The sequence below is a fragment of the Acomys russatus genome, chromosome 2, assembly GCF_903995435.1.
Source record: "Acomys russatus chromosome 2, mAcoRus1.1, whole genome shotgun sequence".
In the NCBI taxonomy this organism is placed as follows: Eukaryota; Metazoa; Chordata; class Mammalia; order Rodentia; family Muridae; genus Acomys; species Acomys russatus.
The window spans coordinates 56691809-56715761 of NC_067138.1; the positions used below are offsets into that span (position 1 = coordinate 56691809).

Consider the following 23953-nt stretch of genomic DNA (forward strand, 5'->3'; position numbering starts at 1 on the left):
CTGGAGGCACAAGTGTGTGAGTCTTCTGAGTCATAGAGATGGCTCAGAGGTTAGGAGCACTGGCTGCTCTTACGAAGGTCCTGAGTTCAATTCCCAGCAACCACATGGTGGCTCACAACCATCTATAATGAGATCTGGTGCCCTCTTCTGGCGTGCAGGCATACATGCAGGCAGAATCCAAAGATAATAAAATCTTTTTTAAAAAAAGTTTTCACTGGGGAAGACAGCAGGGACAAGAAAAGCAAGGCTTAGACAGAGCCGCAAGGAACTCTCTATCCAGAAACCTGGGAAGGAATGACCTAGCCAGGGACTTGGAGAAGAATGGGGAAAGCGAGAGTACACAGTGGCCAAAGCCCAGGGACGAGGGTCCAAGGAGAAGCTGCAGTCAGTGCTGGAGAAATGTCCTCAATTAGGCTGGAGTCGGCATTGCCTTAAGCGGTAGGTGTGATGGCAGTTGGTGACTTCAGTCATGGCTCTTTCAATGTAACCACAGGGTCTGAGGGCCAGTAGAGGTAAGGAAATAGAGAGAGCACGTATAGACAGTTTTCAAGACATTTCTGATGAAAGTAGGATAAAGAATCCCCCACATCTTGGTGCTTAAGAACATCGCCAAATCCACAGAAACCAAGGGACACCTGACAGGCATGGCTGCCTTTCTACAGACTGGAACCAAGGTGCAGGGAGGATGCGTCTCCCTCCCAGCCAGTGTGTGAAGGAAGCTGGACTCAAACCTCTTTCTGTGCAGGGCCACATGGAGGAAGGCTCAGTACAGAACCTTCTGGGACCTCTGAAGTACATGGTGTCCTTCATGTCACAGATGCTTAAAGCTCTCTGCTTGCCCACACGTTCTCTTTCTGTGAGGCCACTGAGGCCACCCAGAGGGTGACTGGGTCCCCTGATGCACTGTTCTCTCCTTACAGCTCTTCATCATTTTGATCTTGTCTTACCTCCAAAGACGAGATCATCGTAGACAAAGGGATGACACCTCCCAACTCCTCGGGAACCATTTTGGAATCATCATGTGAGTCAGTGCCCTTTCCTGAAGCTTGGGGTACTCTGTGGTTGGGCCTAACACAAAGTACAAGGCTAGGCAGCTCGAAGGACCCAATATCATCACCACCACCACTCCACTGTGCCCATCTTACCCTCCAATCCCCTCCCTAGATAATGCTGAGAGTCGGGAACCTTCCAAGCCAGCATCAGCAGCCAGGGCTGCCCAGGTAGGCAGAAACTGCTCAAGGAGACCTAGACCTCTATGGAAAGGGGCGTCCATGAAAGTTACCCTCTTGTTGCTATGACAAGCTCTGAGACAGAGGCAACTTAAGGGAGTAGGGGCTTATTTTGGCTCATAGTTCAGGGAAGCATGGTCCATCGTGGTGAAGAAAGTGTAGAGACTGGAGCCGCTTGGTTTGTGGCAGCAGTAGTATGCGGCAGGGCTCCTCACAGATCAGGGAGCAGAGGACAGACAGCACTACTCCTTCTGCCCTACTTCTGCCATCCAGAACCCTCTCTGAAGGGCCATGGCCTTCCAAAACCACACCATTGTCAGGGACCAAGTCTTCAAACACGTGAGACAGTGGAAAACATTTTACATCCAAACCATACTGCCTTCTCACTCAGGACTGTGGCCACCTCAGGAAACAAGAAAGGCTCCCAGGGACCAAAAGCAGCCACCCTTCTGGTTGACATGGCATCACGAAGCATGTATGAGATCCTGCCCAGTTTCCAGAGCCTTCCTAGTTATGCCATTCTGCATCTTGGCACCCCTTAGCACATTTTTCTTGAGTTTTAATTTTTCTGTCTCATGACTCCATCACCACCGTTAGCATCATCTTCATCAGCAGCAGCACCACCACTACCATGCAGTCAGCATTTATTGCACTGCTATTGTCCCAGGTCCTGGGCCATTTTCTTTGCTTACATTAGTTCCATCAGCTCTTCATGAAGCATAGTGGAGGTTATTACACGGACAAGAAAACTCCAGCTCAGGAAAGCTAAATGACTTGCCTAAGAGCACACAGTTAAAGTGACACAAGCTTCTGCTGAGGCTGGCTTGATATTCTCTCAGGTCTTCCTGTGTCACAATCTCATCAAATCCATGCAGTGCGCGTCCTTAGATCTCAGCCTTGGGAGAAGCTGAGATGCTGGAACTGAGGCTAAGGGTAAGATGGGAGGCAAGAGAAATCCAACTACAGTACCTAAAGATGCTGGAGTACCAGCTCTGAGAAGCAGGGGGCTTCCATCCAAATGCCTCCCATTGGGCTAGTCAGCCCCTCCCACCAGGCTAGTCAGCCCCTCCCACTCCAGCAGGTCTAAGCAAAACTGCAAAGCAAAGGGCAGAGACCTAGACTGGCTTGTACCAGTTACTTTTTTCTATTGCTGTGACAAACTCCCTGACAAAGAACAACAGAAGGAAGGGTTTACTTTGGCTCACAGTTTAAGAAACAACAGTCCATCGTGGCAGGGACAGCATGACTGCAGGAGCAGGGGACAGAGAGTCATACTCTGCAGTCAGGAAGCAGAGAGAGATGGGAGCTGCTTCTCTGTTCAGTTTCTCCCTTCCATTCAACCAGGATCCTACCCGACAGTATGATATTATCCACATTTAGAGCTAGTTGGCTAGACTTTCTAGAAACATCTTCTTGGATATACCCAGAGGCATGTTTTCATGGTGATTATTAATCTCATCAAATTGTCATTCAAGATTAACTGTCCTATTGATTAGATAAAGATCCTTTAACCCCACACTGGACATGTGGCATAAAAGGAATGGGACAGAACTTGTGGGGAAAGCATGCTAAACTTCCTGGACTTGTGTCATCATGAGTCATCTGTCTGGCTCCTGTCACAAGCCCTGGTTCTCCTAGTCATTCTGACGTCTCTCAGGCTCACTGACTAATACTTCCTGTGATGGGTTGAATGAGGAATGTCCCTCATAGGCTAATGTATTTCAACACCTGGTCCCCAGTTAGTGGCAGGCACTGTTTGGGAAGGTGATGGAGTCTCTCTGGGGAGGAGCCTTGTGGAGGAAGTACGCCACTAGGGGGCGGGCTTTGAGAGTGCGTATCTGGGCATCCTGTTCTCTCTCTGCTTCTTGCACACAGATGAAATGTGATCAAAATATGTGGCCAGCTCCTGGTGGCATTCAGCACCACAGTGGTCTGTATTCCTTCTGGAGCTACAAGTCTACATAACCCTCTCCTCTCCCAACTTGCCTTTTGTCAGAGTATTTTATCACAGCAACAGAAAAGTAACCAATACATCCCCTCCTGTGTAGGGCGGCTTTGTCCAGCTTCATTTGCTGTCCAGAGTGACTCCGTGATAAGCAAAGTAGGGGGCTTCTGTCTCTGTTCTGAGCATGGGGAAACTGAGTCTCACATACACCGTAAGAACCATGGTTGGGTCCTGATGGAATTCAGTTCAACAAGATGCATCTCTGCAAACCTGTACTGAGCTTGAATTTCTCCCAAGGCCCTGTAGGCCCCGCCCAGGAGAGTATACAATTTTCTAAGTACATGGTGACATGGAGGGCAGTTAACAGACAGTTGCGTGCCCCTGCCATGGGTGCTAAAAACCAGACAGAGGCTCTCCACAAAAGGGGTGTACACTGTTAACTGCAGAGCCCGCCCTCTGACTCCTCACTCTCTCTGTGGGGTTTTCTCCCTAAACTTTGTCTTTAACCTTTATTTTTATTTTATATGTATGAGTGATCTGCCTGCATGTATGTCTGCATACCATGTGCGTGCAGGGCCCACAGAGGCTTGAAAAGGGCTTTGCATCATCTAGGACTGGTGCTATAGACGATTGTGAGCATCATCTGGGTGTTGGGACTGAAGCCAGCATCCTCTGAAAGAGCAGCCAGGGCTTTTAAGTGCTGAGGCATCTCTCCAGCCCCATACTGTCTTTTAATCATCATTTCTCCCCAAAATATTCAAAATATTCCATAGGCCAAAGTGGCATGGTTTGAAGTGGCATGGTTTTAACTTCTGTAGTCGCGTGGCCAGCTTAGCCAGTAATACCCAGAGTTTCTTCAGAGATATCGACAGGAAAAGTCTTCCCCGGCTATGTCTGGGTACCTGCCAGTCCCCCTACACCTGGATGAGACATGCTCTTTGCTTTGGTCTTCAAGTCACAATGTCTGTGTCTCATAAAAGCTTGTTCCGTTTTGCTAGGTGCCATAGCTCCTAGCATCCTTGCTCTGTCCCCACTAGATTTGGAGGTCCTCTGTGGGAAAGATTGCATCTGCCTCACTAGGCTGTGGCTGCAGTGAGCAGCTCACTCTCCCACAACCCCTCAACAGGCAGGATGGATGCTTTAGAGGTGACCCACAGACTCACACCCGTTTCTGTTGTCTACAGGCCCCTGGACTTCGTGGGGACTTTCAGTAACCGGTGGTCCTATGGCATGGCCTTCGGAGCTACCGCCAATAAAGTCATGTTCTTGTTCTCAGAAGGCTACCAGCCCCTGAAGGTTCCACAGTGGGCCCAAGGTACCAGGGCTGCCTCACACATCCTGGGGCTGTCACCCAGACACACTTGCTCTCAGAGGCTGTGGGGATTGTCTGGAGGGGTCAACTGGGAGGAGCCACATTCTTCTCAGCCTGTCACCTGCCCAACCCAAGATCAATGCTTAGCAGCCCATGATGTGTCGCAGCCTGCCTGAGGAGCTCTCCAACCCCCCAAAGCCCCCCCACCCTACTCCCTCCCCTAGCCCCATTAGACTCACAGGTGCTTGACTAATGTGACAGAGGCACCAGAAGCAGAGTTGTCCTCAGCCAGCCCCCCCCCCCCGCCCCCGAGCCTGCTGTCTTCTGACAGCAGCAATTTCAGGGGCTCTTCAAGGAATGAAGCGTGCTTCTTTGGCCACTGGCCAGAGGCCTCGCTCCCCAGGCTCTGTGCTTATGTAAAGCTACTCAGATCTACAGGTTTGGTGAGCTTTCATATGATCCCAGAACCATCTCTCCATTGTACAAATTCCTCACGGTGCACTGCTGGAACACCTCCTGGAAGGCTGCTCCAGTCCTCGCCTCCCTGGGATGGGGTGTCACTGCCTTCCTTGTCCTGTGTCCCTGTGGCAGGATGAATGTATCTCTGTTGCAGTTCGGTTCAGGTAGTCTCCTGCCTGTCCTCCCCTCCATCCTGTCAGTATCTCAAAGCGAGAACCCTGACCAGCTCTGCCATGCAGTGCATGGCCCATGAGCAGCTCAGAGTTGACACCTTGGATGACTAAGCCTTTCTTGGTGCTGTCAACCCATCTCAGAGCTAGCAAGTGGTGGGACCAACATGACCGTCACTCTCATAGAGAGTGTTCTGTGGTATGCATAGATGGACCAGTATGGCCATCACCTTCTTCAGAGTGCTCCTTAGCACACATAACATGCCTGTGCGGGTTTCTGTGATGCCCTTGGATGCCTTCTTCTCAGCCATTTTGGTTTGCTGCCATACTGTGAGCTACTGACATATATAGTCTCCAGTCTTCATCTTCCTGGTCAGTTGGCACTTGTCATGGGAAGGGGAGCGGGAAAGGCGAATGAAGGACATTGCTGTATTCCTCTGCCACGGCCTAGGGCTCTTCCAAGTCAGCTCTTTGGGTCCTGAGGCCACGGCTTGAGCTCAGGGTAGAGTACCATAGCTGTGCTGGTCACCTCTGAGTAGAGAGCAGAGGGCCCCACAGCATCTTGGCCTTGTCTCTTGCAGCCTTTGTGCTTCTCATGGGGGCCATGGAAGTCGGCCTGTCCTATTTCCCCTTCTTTGCCTGCCTGTCCTCAGAGTTCCAGCTGGTCAGCTCCATCCTGGGCTTCGGCTATTCCCTGACCTGGTAAGACAACTTTGCCTGCCGCCTTCTAGCCATTTTCACCGTGGCTGAACTCTGCGCAGGGGGACAGAAGTGGAGAACAGCAAGGCCCAGAGTGGGCAGAGGTGACTTGCCCAGTGTCCCACTGTGGCTCCTTCTTGAGGGTACTTCTGAGGCTTCAAAGGCTGTCCAGGGCCCTGTGAGCCTCCTAGAGAAGGCTCGTGATTGGAATACTCCTAGAAGCCGGGTAGGAGCCCCATGTCTATGGCTTCTCCTAGAGAAAGTTGTCATGTCTCTGCTTGGCATTCAGGGCCACCCTGGCCTGGCCTCTTCTTCCTCTTTCTCCAGTCCCTAAGGATGTCTAGCACGCACTTTCAGTCACACAGCACCTCATAGCCCAGTATCTCTCCATTTACTCACTCGACAACCATTCTTTGTTTGTTTATTTGTTTTGTCTTGTTTTTTGAGACAGAGTTTCTCTGTGTAATAGGCCTGGCTGTCCTGGACTCTCTTTGTAGACCAGGCTGGCCTCGAACTCACAGCGATCTGCCTGCCTCTGCCTCCCGAATGCCGGGATTAAAGGCGTGCGCCACCACACCCAGATTTCGACAACCATTCTTTATGATCCTCATGGCTGGTCTCTGGGCCTCTGCATTCCTATTCCTTGTGTAGGGCACCTTCCCTCCACCTGGGAGAGATGACTTCAGCACTGTATACTGACTGGCACTGCAGAGCTGGCACTAGGGAGCATCTGTCAACTGAAGACCTGCCTTGGAGCAGTTCCATTCATGAGTCCCTGAGGCCCAGCCCTTGCTCCCACCCACCCATCCTCCTACCCACTCCTCAGTCACAGTCAGGAGACCTGAAACCTTGCCCCGGCTCTATGTGTCTCTAAGTAGCTTGGACAAAGCCCTTGCTGATCCTGGGCTCTACCTCCTTGGATGCTAGAGAAGAAAGGAGGAACACCTGTGTCTTCCTCCCATGTTCTCAAGGACTCTGAGATGTTGCCCCATCATGGCAGCCCCAGCAAATGTAGTGAGCAGCTAGGCACAATCAGGCACCCAGTCAGGAAGGGGCAGACACAGTCCTCCCAGCGGGGAGGGAGGGGGTGGGGTGGCAGGCAGGATCTGGGCTGTGCTCACTAGGCTGTGCTGGGCCAGCAGCCAACCCCCACCCTGCTTCTGCTCTGCAGGTTTGTGCTTACCATTCTTCAGATCTCACAGTGTCCCCACGGGCAGGTAAGTCCCCTCTGACCTCTGACCTCTGACCTCTGACCTCCGACCTCTGACCTCTGACCTCCCTGCTCTGCAGATTCCTGTCACTCACTTGGCATTGTCTCCTCACCTGTAAAGTAGGTTTGATGAGCCCTGAGGGCCCTATGAGGCCACACCCTCCTGTGAACAGGCAGGGTGGTGGTTGAAAGGCTCTACCCAAACAGAAGCAGGGTGAGCAAAGCACGCTCCCCTCCCCACTGGTAGGGAAACTGAAGGCCAGAGAAGACTTGTGGGAGCTCACAGAGGAGCTGGGGGGCCCTGAGGTTGTGACTGAACACCCTGAGCAAGGGCAGCCTTTCTAGCAGGACCACCTATTCACTGCCCTTCTCAGAGTCCATGCAAGTAGCAAGCTAGTCCTCCAAACCCAGAAAAGGAGCAAAAAGAAAAGGTTAGCCAGGTCCATGCCGTTCTGTAAAAGCTCCTCTTGGTTGAACTGTGACAACTCCAGGTGCTGTGATAATTTGGTTTCTAGGAGTAAATCAGTGTATTTCTCCCTGCCCTGTAGACCCCAGGAATTGGCCTGGCAGGAAAGATGCTTATCATCAGTGGACGCTCTTTAACTGACTACCCTTAGCAATGGCCAATTTGAGGCCAAAGCCAGAAGCTCTTCAACCACCTTCCTCACCCTCCCCTTCTTTCTGCCACATAGCTTTCCCAGCTGGTATGCAGCAGTGGGCCCTGATTCTTACGCAGGTTTCCCCAAAGTAAAGGCTTACACCATCAGCAAGTTGCTTGTTCCTTCTTTGTCCTTTCTTCTTCAGTGTCCTTCAGTGTCACACTGCACTTAGAAGAGCTCCCAAGAAGGTTTTGGGGAGGCAGGGAGGTGATCTGGGCCTAGAACTCAGGCCTTACTAACTCTTCCCAGGATTTAATAGTGGACGGTTAGATGCATATGCTAAAGAGAAGTGTGGTGGAGCTTGACTAGAAACATGGGGCTGAGTGGCGGGGCATCCCCTCCACGTCTCTATTTGGGATTGGGAACGCCTGGCAAGCCTCTGCCCAGGAAGAAACCTCTTCATCTCTAATCCAAGGGCAAGAGATTGCGGATCACAGCCTCGATGACCTTGTTGACGTCTCAGTCTCTAAGAGGCGCTTTTGAGATTCTAAACGTTCACAGCTATCTAGGGAGAGGACAGGACCTCACCTCTAACTCAGAATCTTTTCCTAAGAACTGCCCTGTGGTGTCACACGCCTTTAATCCCAGCACTCGGGAGGCAGAGCCAGGTGGATCGCTGTGAGTTCAAGGCCAGCCTGGTCTATAAAGTGAGTCTAGGAGAGTCAAGGCTACACAGAGAAACCTTGTCTCAAAACAAAACAAAACAAAACAAAACAAAAAACCAAAAACCAAAAAACAAAAAAACTGCCCCGTGTTAGGCTTCATTCCAGTTCATGGAGGGACTCATGGGAGAGAAACACTGAAATGCTGGTCGTGGTCACAGCAAGCCAGAAGCATGTGTTGGAGAAAGATGAAAGAAAACTGTGACACCTCCAACTCAGGGGCCCCATCCTGTACCCTGATGTCATAGCATCAAGCCCCAATTCCCCTGGGGGAACTAGGCCCCCAGAATACAAGAAAAGATGAAACCAACCAGTACATTGTTAAGGCTGAGTCCCACTAGCATTTGTCTGAAAGACAGAAACATGATGAACACTCTCTTGAGAAGCCTGTTACTTTTCACCCCCCCAACTCTCAACCTTATCAGTCCTTCCTCCCCCCTTCTGTCCCTCCCCCTCCTTCCCTCCCTCTCTCTTTCTCGGGTCTTTTATCCCTCTCTGATCTATTTTTTCCTTTTCCATCCCCACCTCCTCTTTGCATCTATCTACGGTTTCCTAGTCTGTCATATTTCCCAAAAGGGAAGCAAACAAAACAAAACAAAAAACCCTATTTTCAAAAAAAAAAGGGGGGGGCGTCAAAGGTTTCCATCCAGGTTTTCTGGACTCCGAATTCGTTTTTTCCCTTCTGACCATGTAGTGGGAGCAGGGATTGGCTGATCACTTACGGAGGGGAAAACAGAGATTGGCTGATCTTGTAGGGGGGGAGAGCTGGGATTGGTCAATATGGAAGGGGAATCAGAGATTGGCTGGCTGTGTAGGGGAGGAGAGCAGGAATGGACAATAGGGAGGGGGACCGGAAATTGGCTGACCACACAAAGGAAACATCTGTTATCTCTTTAGTTGTGCAGAGAAGGTGGAGCCTGGTGGGGGTTGAGGAGCAGGCAAGGTCCTAGCCATCTCACTACAGCCTGCTAATCTCCCCCCACCCCGACTCTGTTTCTGTTGCAGTTTCTGGGGAGGTTTGAGACCCTCATTTTCTATTGGCCATCACTGTTGTGCCTGGGATTCCTGCTGGGTCGTTTCCTGTACATGTTCCTTAAGGCTCTACCAATCCACCTGGGCCTGGAGCTGCAGGCGGCAGTGAGTGTGGGACACTGTGGTTCCTCAAGGGTTGTCCTCACGGCAGCCCGGGAAGCAGGCTGTGTTACTGCTTCTCCCAGGCTTTCCAGCACAGCCTCTGGTGAAGGAGACAAGCTTGTCAGAGCAGTAGCTGGCCCAGCCTGGCCTGGGAAAGTTGAGAAGGGCCAGACCTCTGGCCTTTGGGGAAAACAGGAGCCTGGCAAAGTTAAAGCCTGCTCCCAGGGATGACCGGTGCTGGGACCGCTAAGCTTTATTCCAAATCCTGGCCTCCATGGAGATGACCTCCTTAAAAAATTTTTTAAATTTTAATGTATTTATTTATTCACTTTACATCCCGGTCTTAGCCCGCGGGAGATGAACCCTTAAGGGACCAAACCTAGGGAACATCTGTGGCGCGGCCCATCTCCCTCCTTCCTTGCAGGAAGAAAAGTCGGTGCTAGAGGCCCACCAGGCAGAGCACGTGAAACAGCTCTTGAACAAGCCCAGCCCACAGTAAGCGCTCTTCTGCCCCTTGACCCCTGCAGTTCGTGCTAGGCAGTGGGATGGTAGAGAGGCACAGCGAGAGTCCGTGCAAATAGCAGGAACCGATCCAAAACATGGTGGAAACCAGGGTGGGGAGATATGGGGAGCAGGAGAGAGACCTTTTCAGGCCAACTGGACCAGGGGCTTAAGAGACAACTTTTATGTCTCTCTAGTGCTCCTGTGTCCTTAACTGCTTGAGCCGCACTTGAATCAAATGACAGCCGAAAGTAATCACTGTGTTTAGATGATTGGCCTAGAGAGACTGACCCAGCCCGAGTGACCTGCTTCCGGTCTCATTTCTTGGAACAGGAGGTAGTGACAGCCTCACTTTACTAGTCAAACTCAGAGTGTGGATAATTAGCTTTCTAAGAGAGCTCCTGAGAGGCTCCAGTCCAGCTCACCTCTGCCTCAGTTGTGGTACACTCTGGGTAGATCCCAGAGAAGAGATGGATGTTGTCCCAGATCACATAATGGTAATGTAAGAGTTAGCTTTGGAGACCTTTTTCAAAATCTTTGAAACAAGACCCAGATGTATTATCTCCTCCTATATAAGAAGTCTGGAAGTGTGCCGTCCATAGTGACCCTAGACTGCCCACGATGTCAGCTCACAAAGCACGTGGGTTTCTGTTCCAGCATCTTAGTATGTGCCTCCCCATCTCAGTGCTGCCTCATGGGCCAGTGTGGCTGCTGACATTCCAGCCTGGAGCAGCCACTAGTCTGCCTTTCTGAGGACAGACAGAAGAAAACAAGATGGAGCCAAAGGGGCTAGTGTCTGTGTCAGCTCCCGCCTGGGCTGTCCCCCCTAAGTCCCACATCACACTCAGGGTGAGCAGAACCTAGTCAGGCAGAGCCTCTTAGCTGCAAGAGAAGGTTGGAGTTTCTGCTTTTGTTTGTGTTCGTTGCTGTTGCTGCTGTTTCGTTTTTGATAACCTGTTGCCCCATCCCCTAAATTCTAGTCTCTGTCCTTAAGGATGGGGGGGGTGGTGAGAAGCTGTTTGTCTGTCTGCCAACGTTCCTTTTCTGTGTGGTCATTCATTCACAGAGAAAGAGAGAAGTCTTGGTTTCAAACTAGAGTGTATGAGTGGGACCCTTGCTTCCAGTTCCCCAGCAGGATGGTCGGGACCCTTGTGCTGGCATTCATCTGCCTGTACCTTGTAAGTAGCTCCCGGGAAATTCTCTCCTGTTTTGTAAACAGAGCAGTGTCCAGGCTGGGGTCACCGAGTCTTTGGGACAAGCCGTGTGTGCTTAAAGCTCGAGTCAGAGTGCAAATGTGCTGCGTTAAGGCAGTATAGTGCTTCAGCCATTTGACCTGCAAGGACCTGTCCTCTACGTGGTGACACTCACAGGAGAGTTATCCAGCACACATAAAACTGGTGGTGGCTCACACCTTTAATCCCAGCACACAGGAGACAGAGGTGGATCTCTGTTAGCTCAAGGCTAACCTAGTCTAATTAGTTCCAGGCTAACCAGGGCTACATAGTGAGACCATGTCTCAACAAAACAACAACAAATTTCATGTGATGATATTTAACATTGACTAACAGTTGATAATTATGTTTGGTATAATTTGATATGCAAAATTGATAGAAATAATGATCTCTGAAGAAAATGTACAATTATAGACAGCAAGTTATGCTGTGAAAAATTAAATCATTTAAATATGAAGTAATTGATTCTCACCCCACCTCCTCTTTTTGAGACTGGGTTTCTTTGTGTAGCCTGGGTGTCCTAGAACTCACTCTGTAGACCAGGCAGGCCTCATCCAACTCATAGAAATGTGCCTGCCTCTGCTTCCTGAGTGCTGGCATTAAAGGCATATGTCGCCACTGCCTGGCAGGTAATTGAGTCTTACAAAAATAATTTTAGTGAATTGATGACAAAAGTGGAAAAGTATAATTGATTTACAGTATAGATCAAAACTGAAATATCTTTCATTTTCTTCTTTTCAGTGTTTATATAATTCACACTGCAGTGTTTTATTAGATATAAAATCAAAACATTGTACATGGAAATAAAATGGCTGAGTCAAAGGCAGCCGTAATATGCAGAATACAAATGGTAAAGCCTAGCTATCTTTGCTTGTTTTTAAGGCAGGGAGGTGATTGTTGCTAAGGTTTTAAGGGAATGCATTAGCTAGGTTATACCAGACATATTGATGTCTTTCTAAATGCCAGTGGCTGAAGGCATGTGTAGGTGTCACCTAGGCACCCAGCATCCTGTATCGTGTGCCTACCCAGTCCTAGGACCTCATGGCCACCTAGTCAATAGCAAGAAGGGAAAATAGCAAAATGCTTGTGGAAGGTTTTCCTAGACTAGGTGTAGAAGTACCACCTGTCCCTTCTGCTTCTCTTCCATTGTCCAAATGGGATCATGTGGCCACAACTAAATAAGGAGGCTGGGAAATGTAGTCCAGTTCTGTGGGGAGAATGATTTTTTTTACTTAATTAATTTAGTGTACTTGGTTGTATAAATATGTGTGTATCTACATGTATGGAAAACAAAGATTAGCCTTGGTTATTGATCCTCAAGAGTCATCGATATTTTTGGATTTGTGTGTATGTATGTGTTCACATGTGTGGTGTGTGTGTGTGTGTGTGCGTGCATGTGGAGGCCAGTGGTTGGTATCTTCCTCAGTTGTCTCCATTTATTTCCCTAAACCCATATTTTGGCAATTGGGCTAGTCTGGCTAGCCAGCTTGCTGTGGGGACTCCTCTGGCTCTAATTCCTAGCGGCTGCCACACCCACTATGTTTTTATCTGGGTCCTGGAGATTCTGATTAGGCTAGGCTGGGGTTGGGGTTGGGGGGCACTTAGCTCCAGAGATCTGCCTGTCTTTGCCTCCCCAGCTCTGGGGCTACAAGCATGTACCACCATGTTGTGCTTGTTATGTGGATGCTAGGGATCAATTTCAGGTTCTCACGCTTGCTCTGCAAGCATTTCATCCGCTGAGCCATCTCATCGGCCCCCAGAATATGGATTTGAAAGGACAACTGAAGTTTTCACAGCACCGAATAACTCACTTGGCCTTATGGTGTGTCTCAAGAAATTCACTGAACATCTACCATGTACTAAGCACTGTCTTCAGAGCTAGCAGACAGCAGAAAGGTGACCCAGCATAGTCCTAGCCGAGGAGAAACAGTGGGTCTGAGAGAAGGAATAAGGCACGGAAGGAGAACACTGCCAGGAGAGACAAGGAGATGGTAAAGGTGTTCTGAGTTTCAGTGAGTTATTCTGGACTAAGACACTGCCTGATGACAGCAGCACTCGCATTCCACTCTCAAAAACAAACATGATTTGGTTGTTGGGGAAAGAAGGTGGTGGGAACCAGAGAAGCAACAGTGTGGTGGTGGGCAGACAGGACAGTGGGCGAGCATTGCTATCATGCAGAATACTTTCTCCATTTTAGCTCCTGTTTAGGTCAGTGAAAGGGCCAATGGGAGATGTGGCTGGTCTTGGCCCTAGGGCCGACCCTCCATCACGGATTCCATTATCTTTCAAGCATTCTTTGAGTCATTATGGGTGAAAAACAAGCCTACAAATGATCATTTTCAAAAGAGTTTTGGCTACCTGGCAGAGGCTGGCCTCGGCCCTAAAGGAGTTTGTATCTGTTTGCACGCTGACCTGGTCTTGGGAGACCTTGACGCCTTGTGCTCTGCATCCTCAGTTCATCGTCATTGAGTTCTGTGTGTTTCTGCATGTGAGAGACAAGCTGGATGTGTTTGAAGACAAGCTGCAGAGCTACCTCACCCACATGAATGAGACGGGGGCTTTGACCCCAGTCATCCTACAGGTGAAAGAACTGATCAGCGTCACTAAAGGTAAAGCCATCAACTGTTGATGATACTTTATCTACATTATTGGGGTTCTTAATGCCTCCACCTTCCTTCCAACCCTTATCCATTCTAATACCTTCCAACCCCCAGTGCCAGGTAGGAGAGAAGGAAGGTTAGTGGGGAGAAGGGGTGTAGGTCTCTTGGCTACTTTCTGCTAGTTAGGGTTGTCGGGTTCCCTGGGACAAGTCCAATCTTCCTTTCAGGACATCTCTGACTTTGTCTCATCAAACTGCATCAGCAGCAGGAGGGAGCAGCAACCTCCTTTTTCTTTCTCTGAGCTCCCTTGCTCTCTCCAGGCTCTGATATTTATACCCTCTCAGTGTCCTCAGAATTAAACTATCTGCAGCTCCTGCCAGAGCACAAGACTATCATAGTTAACAGCCATGGACAAACTAAAGCAGCCCTATATCCCATACCTGGGTGGGATTGAAACAAAAACATATTTACATAATGTAGTTGAGTTTAAAAAACAAACAAGAAAACTTCCACCACAATCCATCCCCATTATCCAAGTAGCATTCAAATTGCCTGACCCTGGATCCTGGATTTCTTTTGTGTTACAGTTGATTTGTGCCTTTCTGGGTCACTAGGACCGAGGGCTAAGGCTGAAGTGAACCTGCCCATAGACATTTCTCATTTTTAAATTGTTTTAGTTTCCTATTCTGTTGTGGTGATGAACTACATTTACAAAAGCAACTTAAGGGGGAAAGTTTATTGTGGTTTGCAGTTCCAGGCACAGGCTATCACAGGGAAATCAAAATGGCAGGAGCTTGAAGCAATTGGTCACATCATACACACAGTCAGGAAACAGAGAGGCAAGTGCATTCTGTTCTCAGTTCCCTTTCTCCAGTTAAACAGCCCAAGCATGGGGGTGGTGTTGCCCACAATGGGCAGGTCTTCCCACCTCAATGCATGCAGTCATGATAATCTCTCACAGACACGCTGTGGTGGGTTCTCATGCCAGGCCCTCACAGGCTCACATATTTTGAACATTTGGTCCCCAGGTGGTGCTGTTTCAGAAAGCACAGGAGGCGTGGCCTTGATGGAGGAAGTGTGTCACTGGAGGAGTGCTTTGAGAGTTTAAATAACTAGTTCCAGTTATTCTCTCTGCTTCTTGAATGTTATTGAAAATGTGAGCTTTCGGTTGATTCCTGAGCTGCCATGCTTACCTGCTGCCATGCCTCCCTACCATGATCTTAACAGTTGGAAGTTATTCCTCATTGTATGTTTTTAATTTACATCTACCAAAGATGAATAATAAGTGTTTTTTTCTATGCATTTGTTGGGTATTTTGTGTCTCCTTTGGGGGCATGTCTATTTGAACCCTTGTCCCTTTTTTTATTGGTAACAGAAAAGGTACTTTTATGAAAGAAGCTTTCTTAGAAAACAACATAATCTAATGATTTGTCTACCCTTGTGGAAAGAGGCGACATCCACCATCTCCTAGATGAGAAAGAATCATGGATAAGATGTCAGGATAAATGCCTGCTGGAGACAAGACTAAATGACGGTCTTAGCCAACATTCTACTGCTGTGAAGAGACACCATGACCAAGGCAACTTATAGAAGGGCTTTTGGTTCCAGAAGGATGAGCCCATTGAGGCAGACAAGTGTCAAGCAGCATGGTGGCAGGAGCAGAAACTGAGAGTTCCCATCTTGAATTTAAAGCAAGAGCCTTTAAACTCTCAAAACCGGTCTGCAGAGACATACTTCCTCCAACAAGGCCTCATCTCCTAAACTCCCCAAACAGCACCACCAAGTGGGCACCAAGTGTTCTAACATCTGACCCTATGAGGAACATTCTCATTGAAACTACCACAGTCCCTTAAGTCAGTGGCTCTCAACCTGTCTGCTCTGGGAGTCACATCCTGTATATCAGACACTTACATTACGATTCATAACAGTAGCAAAATTATAGTTTGTAAGTAGCAACAAAATAATTTTATGGTGGTGCTCACCACAACATGAGGAGCTGTATTGAATGGTCACACAGCATTAGGAAAGCTAATAACCATTGCCAATCATAAGAAACCTGTTCCAAGTGACTCTCTTCTCATTAAGACCAACAATCTGGGAGAACATCAAAGCCAGAAGGGGAAATCTTTGGGTGGCCACAGAAAACTACCTTATAAGAGAACACTGAGGCAACAGCTGATCTTTCCACGTTGCTGTGCTTTACTGTGGCCTGTGAATATCTTACGATAATCTTAGATTCGTATTCAGTATGATGAGTCCCTGGGCTCCACACTCAAAGAGCACATTATGCTGCAGTTTTAGTAATGCATTCCTTTTCCTTTTATTTAAGATTCGCTTATTTTCACTTTAGGCGTATGTGCACCTTGTGTGCTGGTACCCTCAGAGGTCAGAAGAGGGCCTCAGATCTCCTAGAACTGGAGTTAGGATGGTTTCAAGTCAGTGTGAGGGCTGAGAACTGATCCCAGGTCCTTTACAAGAGCAATCAGTGCTCTTAACAGCTGACCATCTCTGCAGTCCCAGTAACATCCATTCTTTTAGTTGTGAGCCTTCAATGGCTGAGCTGTCTTCAGTGCCATAACACTCATTATTAATTTTTACTTGTGACAGTCTTCAATTCTGCCTCTGTTCTGGACATTTGTTGTTGTTTTGAGGCAAAGTCTCATGTGGCTAGCCTTGAACTAAGTATAATGGATGACCTTGAATTTCTGAGGCTCTTGCCTCCACCTCCCACTTCAAGGAGCTGGGAGTCCAGGATGTGCCCTCTCTTATTGCCCTTTTGTTTTTCTGCTTGCTTGGGTCAGAGCCTCCTTCACGGTTCTGCCAGAACTGGTGAGAGTGGACGCTGCTTCTTCTTGATTTGCAGGTTGGATGAGTGCTTTCAGCCTCTCACCCTGAAGGATAATGTTCAGTGTGACTTTTTTTTTTTTTTTTTTTTTTTTTTTTTTTTTTTTTTAGCAGAAACCTCTTGGCAGGCTGAGGAAATTCCCTGCTCTTCCTAGTCTTCTGAGTGTTTGTCAAAGGTTCTCCTTACCTAATGGGAGTCAGGTGCATGGGGCTCTAAGCCAACCAAGTGACCCTGCTCCCTGTTTCCCTCTCCCTCTCCCACGGGCACTCAGAGTCTCTCTGAAAGCCAGCTAGAGCCCATTTTGCTTTTTACTGATTGTCAACTTGGCAGCATCTAGGACCACCTAGGAAAGGAGCCTGTGGGCATGCCTTCGAGGGAGCTGCTTTGTTAGGTTGCTTGAGGTAAGAAGACTCCCCCTAAATGAGTGGGACCATTTTATAAGCCAGGTCCTGGACTGAATAAAAAGGAGAAAGGTTGCTGAGTACCACCGTTCATCTCTCTCTGCTTCCTGGTTGCAGATGCAATGTGACCAGCTACCTCAAGCTTGTGCTGCCATGATCCCCATCATGACCATTGTACCTTACAACTGTGAGCCAAAGTAAACCCTCCCTTTCTTAACTGCTTTTGCCAGGGTATTTTGTTATAGTATCAAAAAAATAACCAAAACAGAGCCCAAATAACAAAGCCTGCTGAAAGATGGATTCTGTAATGGCTTGATAACATCTATTCCTGTGACCAATACACACTACCCCTCCCCCTCCCCCCTAAGCTGCAATTAGAAGTCAACTCCCACAGATGGGGCCCACTGATGATATAGCTCATGCATAGCTTTCCCAACATTAATTGAGTGTAGTTGGAAATTTTTACTGTCAAAGGTTTCAGAAGACCGTGTAGGAACTCGACTATACCAAGGATGTGGGTGGTTAAACAGGGCACAAGTTTACTCACAGAGAGCAAGGAAAAGGAGTGTAAGAGGTCTGCTTAGACATTTCCAGTGAGGACCTGTGCTCTGCAGTTCCACTTCAGGTGTGTTTTCCAAGCCCTCCCATGTCACCCTTCCTATTTCAGGAGTCTGGGTGGTGACCATTTTGCCTGCCTCCCTCACCTGTGTCAGCTATCTCTTCCACATTTTGGCCTGTTACAGGTAAGAGAATTCTAGGAGTCATTTGTATGACTTCAGCCAAAAATATCCATGACTAGTACCCACACAGCTTAGCGTGGCACCAAGGAGTGAATACGAGGGCCAGGTATGGTCAAGCACACCTTTTGTTGAGAGCATAAGCTTAACTATCAGGTTGAATGTCTGGGATGATCTACCATTATTACACTTAGGATCCTCATCCCAACTCCACTCCAGCCTTGGGAGGTGAGTATTTTCCTCTCGGTGTTTACAACTTGCCAAGTGAAGACCCAACAGGATGAAATGGCATGCTCAAGCACTGAGCAGTGGGGCAAGTCCTCCTGATACCCAGAGACCTTGGTGTTTCTTGTGCATTCTGCTTCATTGTTGGGTGTCAGATCTGTTCCACTGTTCAGGGCCAATAACACTAGGCTCCCAGCAGGTAAGTCTAGCTCAAGAGAACATCAGTGGAGGAGCGGTCAAGAGGCCTGGGAGTATCTACCTCAAGAACAGCAGTGCAGGAAGAGGACATGTGCTTGTGTTCTTTCTCTGCACGTCTCTCCATCTCTCTGTGTCTCTGTATACTTGTACCTTGATAGACGTTTCCTTCTTTAGGTTAGGGAATTTTTCTTCTATGATTTTTGTTGAAAATATTCTCTGTGCTTTTGATCTGCATTTCTTCTTCCTCTATTCCTATTATTCTTAGATTTATTTTCCCCTCATGGTGTCCCAGATCTCCTGGATGTTTTGCGACTTGAATTTTTCAGATTTAACATTCTTTGGCCATGGTATCAATTTCTCCTATTCTGTCTTCAGTGACTGAGATTCTCTTCCAGTTCTTGTATTCTCTTGGTGAGGACTGCTACCGAGGTTCCTGTTTGAGTTCCTATAGTTTTCATTTCCAGTTTTCCCTCAGTTTGGGTTTTCTTTACTTATTCTGTTCTCACTTTCATATCTTGAACAGTTTTCTTCATTTCATTCCATTGTTTGTGTTTTTCATGGATTTCATCAATGGATTTATCCAAACCCTTCTTAAGGTCCTTGATCATATTCATAAAATCCAGTTTGAAGCCCTTGTCTACTTCTTCAACAACACTGCCATTTTCACAGACTACTGTGGTAAGGTTGCTGGACTCTAGTGGAGACATACTGTCCTGGTTGTCACTGCCTGTGTGTTTATACTGCCATCTTGGCGCCTGGGCTTGAGGTTATTGTAATTCTATGTGCTAATACCTGGTCTTGTCTTTGTTGGGTGGGGTTTCCTTTCCTTGGTTTCTGTTGTCCTCTCTGGGTCTTAGGAACATGTGGCAGCTGTGGGTGGCTTGATAGTGAATGCCTCTGAGTCACAGCCAGCTGTGAGCACTGGGATCTAGAGTAGAACGTGATATGGGAGTGGGATGACATAAGGATAGAAGGGCGGGAGGCTGAGAGCATCCACAGGAGGGAGGAAAAAGTGGGTCTGCCATGAGGATCTGATGGCCTGGCTGCCATGGCCACTGGGTTTCTGCGGCAAGAATGCTCTGGGTATTGGTGGCCAAGACTAAGGGGTGGGTGAGGAAGGAAAGCTGTAGGGGAGAGTCTGCTCGGAGAATCCCAGTCCCTGAGAGTTGAGCCCAAGGACTACATCTTTCCTTTCATTTGAAGAATTTCCAATTTAATGATCAGGGAAAGTAGAACCCAGCCCAGAAAAATACTGGTGATTGAATTCAAAGTGGGTTTGTTGTTGTGGTTGTTGTTCATTTGTTTGTTTTTAAGAAATATCCTACAAATATAAATGTGACCTAGGAACAGAAAGCCTCCGACCTGACCTTCACATTTAGGCCAGGAGCTGGACAGGGGTGTGGGGGAGGAAGTGGAGGGGCCGGATTCTGTGGGGGGGGGTTGCTCCTTTCAATTTTTTTTTTGTTTAAAAATGTATTAGGCTGGGCACTAATCCTGGCATTCAGTAGGCAGAGGCTGGTAGACCTCTGTGAGTTCCAGACTAGCCTGGTCTGCATAGTGAGCTCCAGGAAAGTCAGGGCTATGTAGAGAGACCCTGTCTCAAAAACAAAACAACAACAATCCCCCTAAAAACAACAACTGTATTATTATTGTGTTTGGGGGTATGCGGGATGTGCTTGCGTGGGAACACGTGCCACAGCATTTTGGAGGTCAGAGGACTTGTGGGAATTGGTTCTCTCCTACCAGGTGAGTCTCAGGGGTTGAATCAGGCCATTAGGCTTTGCAGCAAGTGCTTTTACCTGCTGACCCATCTTGCCCATCCTTGAGGTTTTTTTTATGTTGCTATAGGTTAAGCTAGCAACAAAATCGGCTTCCTGGTATTAACAGTTTAACAAATATTATTAAGTCATAGGCATTCAGCATGACAGAGTTAGATGTACAGAAAACAGAATGAGGGAAAAAACATATATAATCTCATTTATCAGATTCAATTGCCATTATGAATTGATCAATATGTATTATTTTATGAACTATAGTAACCCTGAAGATGTTGAAGAGAAATCAGAACTTTGCCAGGAGCTACAGTTGGCATCCTCTGCCACAGGCCTCTGTGGGCCTTTCCACTGAGCTCGGACCCTACAGAAAGCACCATGATTGTGAATGCCACCTACTTTCCCTCTTTCCCAGAAAGCACATGAAGAGGCTGTGGGCTGGAGACAAACGCTTCCTTCCGCAGAAGTTCCACAGTCCCTCCTCGGCGGCGAGTGTGGTGAGTCTGTAGGGGTGCTGAGCCACACTGACAGAGCAGCAGGTGAGCCGGAACATGAGTCAGGCCAGGCCTCCGTCCTGAGATGCGGTCATGTGACGAACTGCTTTGGTTTATGGGTAACCCTCAGATCAGATGGGGTCCTGGGTGCAAGGCTTGAGGGGTGCAGAAAGAAGCTCTCATTCTACTGAGACCCCGTTTTCCTTCTAACTCTCAGGTGGCCATTGCAAGGTACTCTGGCTGGCAAATAGCCTATATCCTCTGGGGTAAGTGTCATCCCGTGACCCGCGTAGCACATCTCATGTTCCCTAGGCACCTGCAGAGCCCCTGCTGTGAGGAGAGACACAGAGGGTTGGAGAAGCAGCCATAGCTTCTATCTTTGAGGAGTGTGGAAAATGGTGGAGAGCCACCATATGTCATCTCCCATCTGCCCTCATTTCACTGGCTACCTTCCTAAGGGCATCAGTGAGTAGAGGAGGAAGTGGCCCTCCTAGCTAGCCCTAGCTGGCCCTGCTAGCTCAGGACTCAAGGGCTTTCCAGCGGAGTTGACATTTGAACTACGTCTGGCAGGGTTCTGGGCAAGTAGGAAGACCAGGAAGTCATGGTAGGCAGAAGAAATAGATACCATCAGCAAGGGTGCCTGCAGGGAGGAGTAAGGGAGTGGGCCAAGATGTACCCTAGTGACATGTCTGTCTCATCTCCAGGCTACCTCATCATCCATGTGGTACAGAGCCTCTGTGGTGTGATGCTCATGTATGGCCTGGTGCTGCCCATCACCCACCACCAAGGCCTGGAGATGCTGCAAGGGCTGGGCCTTGGGGTGTAAGTACCGAGGAAATGCCCTCTCCTTACTGACCCTGGGGACCCAGCCATGGGTCCAAGGTCTTGGTTCTGATGACCCAGGGATGGGTCATCACAGCACCTCTCAGGGAGGGTTTTCAACAGGCTTCCTCTCCCATCACTTTGTACACTTTCATAGTCATGTACGTGATGCTTAGAATCCCATTTCCTAGCAAGGAAATGAGTTGTAGGTGGATGAAGCGAGAGGCAGGAGAGCAGGAAGGAAGGGCAGGGATCATGGATCAGTTGTCTGATGTGCTGTGTTATCCAGTGTAAAATTCCTACCCTCCGTAGAGCCTCACTCAGCCCTCTGCAGACAGTGAATGGCTGGTTGCTGAATGCTTGCCACACCCCTTCCTCATAACAGCTCTGGGAGTTTGGTACAGCCAGGAGACAAGCGCTAGAAAGCTAGGAACTGTGTTCAAGGAGAGGGGCAGGCCAGAGGCAAGCCCCCTTTAGTCACCACCCACACTGCCACTCATGTCAGTTCAGTGTGTTGCACTCTCTGGGGGATTTGCTGCCCTGAACACCTTGACCCTGTATTTGCCTGGAGCCACCTGTGCACCTGCTGTGCGTTGCCTCTCCGCTTTCAGGCAGCCTTCTCAAACTTGCTCTTTGTTTTCATTCTCAACTTGAAAGGCGTGTATGTACTTGGCTAGGACTGCCACTCCACTGCCACCCTTGGCAAAAAGAGACATCATGGGGAACCATAGGTTATGATCTGAAGCTACAGAATCAGCATGTGGCCTTGCAGGGGGGTGCCACCACCCTCTTGTGGGTCTTCTTTTTCTCTCATGTGTACCATAGGCGTGGGAGTAGGTAGGATCAAAGCTCAGAGCTTTTTCCGTTGCTCTTCTGAGCAGGGGGGGGGGGTTGTCTCTGTCTCTCTCTCTCCACCTCTCTCTGTCTCTGTCTCTCTCTGTCTCTCTCTCTCTCTGTGTGTGTATGTGTGTATGTGTCTCCCTCTGTCTCTGTCACTCTGTGTATCTCTGTGTCTGTCTGTCTGTCTGTCTGTCTGTCTCTCTCTCTCTCTCTCTCTCTCTCTCTCTCTGTGTCTCTGTCCCCCCCACCTCTCTCTCTCAGAGAAAGGTCTGGAGCAGTGTGGAACTGTCCTGTGTTTCAGCCTCACCTTATTCGTAGTGGTGGGCCTCATGATCCTGCAGGCGTGGATCGCTGGCAGATTCTTCCTGCAGCCCAAGCTGGGCACAGCTGACAAGCAGAAGCCCCTGGCTCTCCACAACAGGTGAGGGCGGAGGAGGGAGCGGGCCTATGTAAGACTTCTGCTGTTGCTTTGACCTTCTACCTGGTGGTGGGCAGGTTCCGGGGTCTCTGAATTCTGTGAGAGGCTATGATCCTGTGCATAGGGGTGGGATCTGAGGCCACATGACCTGGGATCCAGACTTGCCTTTCCCAGGAGTAGGAGAGTCGTGTGACCTTGTGTGACCTCCCTAACCATGTCAACTTCAGCTTTCCCATTTCTAAGTTATTTCGCATTCCTTTAAGAGTTATTTTGTGCATGAAACACATAGAATATGGACAGCACAGCTAAGTGCATACAATCCTTTCTCATTCATTCATTCATTCATTGAGGAGACCTTAGCACTGGCAACAAAGAGACAGACTCTTTACCCACCACCTCTGAGAGCTGTACAGCTTACCAGAGAGGCTGGCACATGGGTGAAGGCCATAGATTCCTGAGCAATCTAAAGCATGGGGGGTGGGGGGACTGGGGCAGGATGAGCAGAGACAGGGAGGATGAGAGAGGCAGGGGACAAGGGGAGCAGAGCAGTGGTAGACATCCTCCTGCCTGTGGAGAGGATGAACTGGCAAGGCTGGCAGCTGCCACTCCACGGATAGTAATAAGACGCAAATGACATGTGTTGGAAGAATAATGTAATCCCCAAATGTCCACCATACAGTGTTACACCATGGGGGAGGGGCACCAAGGGACACAGAGTGACAAGACCAAAAAGTCCTCTGTCAGAGGAGGTCTAAGACATTCAGGACGCAGTTTGGCCCTGAAGCAACAGGACCATGTTACCAGGTGGTCCTTTGGGACTTTTCCTCTGGAGGACAAGGAGAAGGCACTCTGTCTGGGGGCAAGTCCTTATTGGCAGTGACAATGGTGAACCACAACTTTATTGTAGCCTTTAAACCACCTGTAGCTCCATGGTTTTCCTTGTCTTCTAAGAAGCCTTACACAAGGATCCAAAGGTCACACAAAGCAAGTAACACTCACCCTTTGATGGGCTCAGTGCTTCCCACCACCCCCCCCTTCCCCCGCCACACCAGGGGCCATACATCCCTCCAGCACTGTGGGCAGGCACTTCACCTGCCGCCCAGCATGAGGTCATAATCTTAGGAGGCAATTGCAGGGTTTATGCCTGGTCTGGATGGAGCCAGAGCTGGCTGTGTCGCTGCCTGGCCTGACAGAGGGGCCACCTCTTGCCTGCTTATGTCTGTAGGAAAGCATTCCACAACTTCAACTACTTCCTGTTCTTCTACAATGTGCTGTTGGGCCTGGGTGCCTGCCTTTCCAGGCTGCTCATCAGCTGCCTCCTGGGCACATGGCTGATTGCACGCATTGACAGGACCATCATGCAGAGCGGCTATGAGGGTGCAGACATGG

At 48.9% G+C, this 23953-nt stretch overlaps 1 protein-coding gene across 1 annotated transcript in view; it reads left to right on the forward strand.

Annotated features, from left to right (window-relative positions):
* The window catches only part of LOC127202777 (stimulated by retinoic acid gene 6 protein-like), a 38796-nt gene that overhangs the window by 12765 nt on the left and 2078 nt on the right, over positions 1 to 23953 (forward strand). Inside the window, exons 3-16 of the mRNA XM_051161559.1 lie at positions 921 to 1021; positions 4359 to 4489; positions 5697 to 5817; positions 6986 to 7031; positions 9351 to 9482; positions 9904 to 9974; positions 11047 to 11158; positions 13668 to 13821; positions 17726 to 17801; positions 20406 to 20487; positions 20702 to 20750; positions 21189 to 21306; positions 22448 to 22567; positions 23790 to 23953. Of these exons, the coding sequence (XP_051017516.1) occupies positions 921 to 1021; positions 4359 to 4489; positions 5697 to 5817; positions 6986 to 7031; positions 9351 to 9482; positions 9904 to 9974; positions 11047 to 11158; positions 13668 to 13821; positions 17726 to 17801; positions 20406 to 20487; positions 20702 to 20750; positions 21189 to 21306; positions 22448 to 22567; positions 23790 to 23953 (1477 nt within the window). The remainder of the gene's footprint in view (positions 1 to 920; positions 1022 to 4358; positions 4490 to 5696; positions 5818 to 6985; positions 7032 to 9350; positions 9483 to 9903; positions 9975 to 11046; positions 11159 to 13667; positions 13822 to 17725; positions 17802 to 20405; positions 20488 to 20701; positions 20751 to 21188; positions 21307 to 22447; positions 22568 to 23789) is intronic.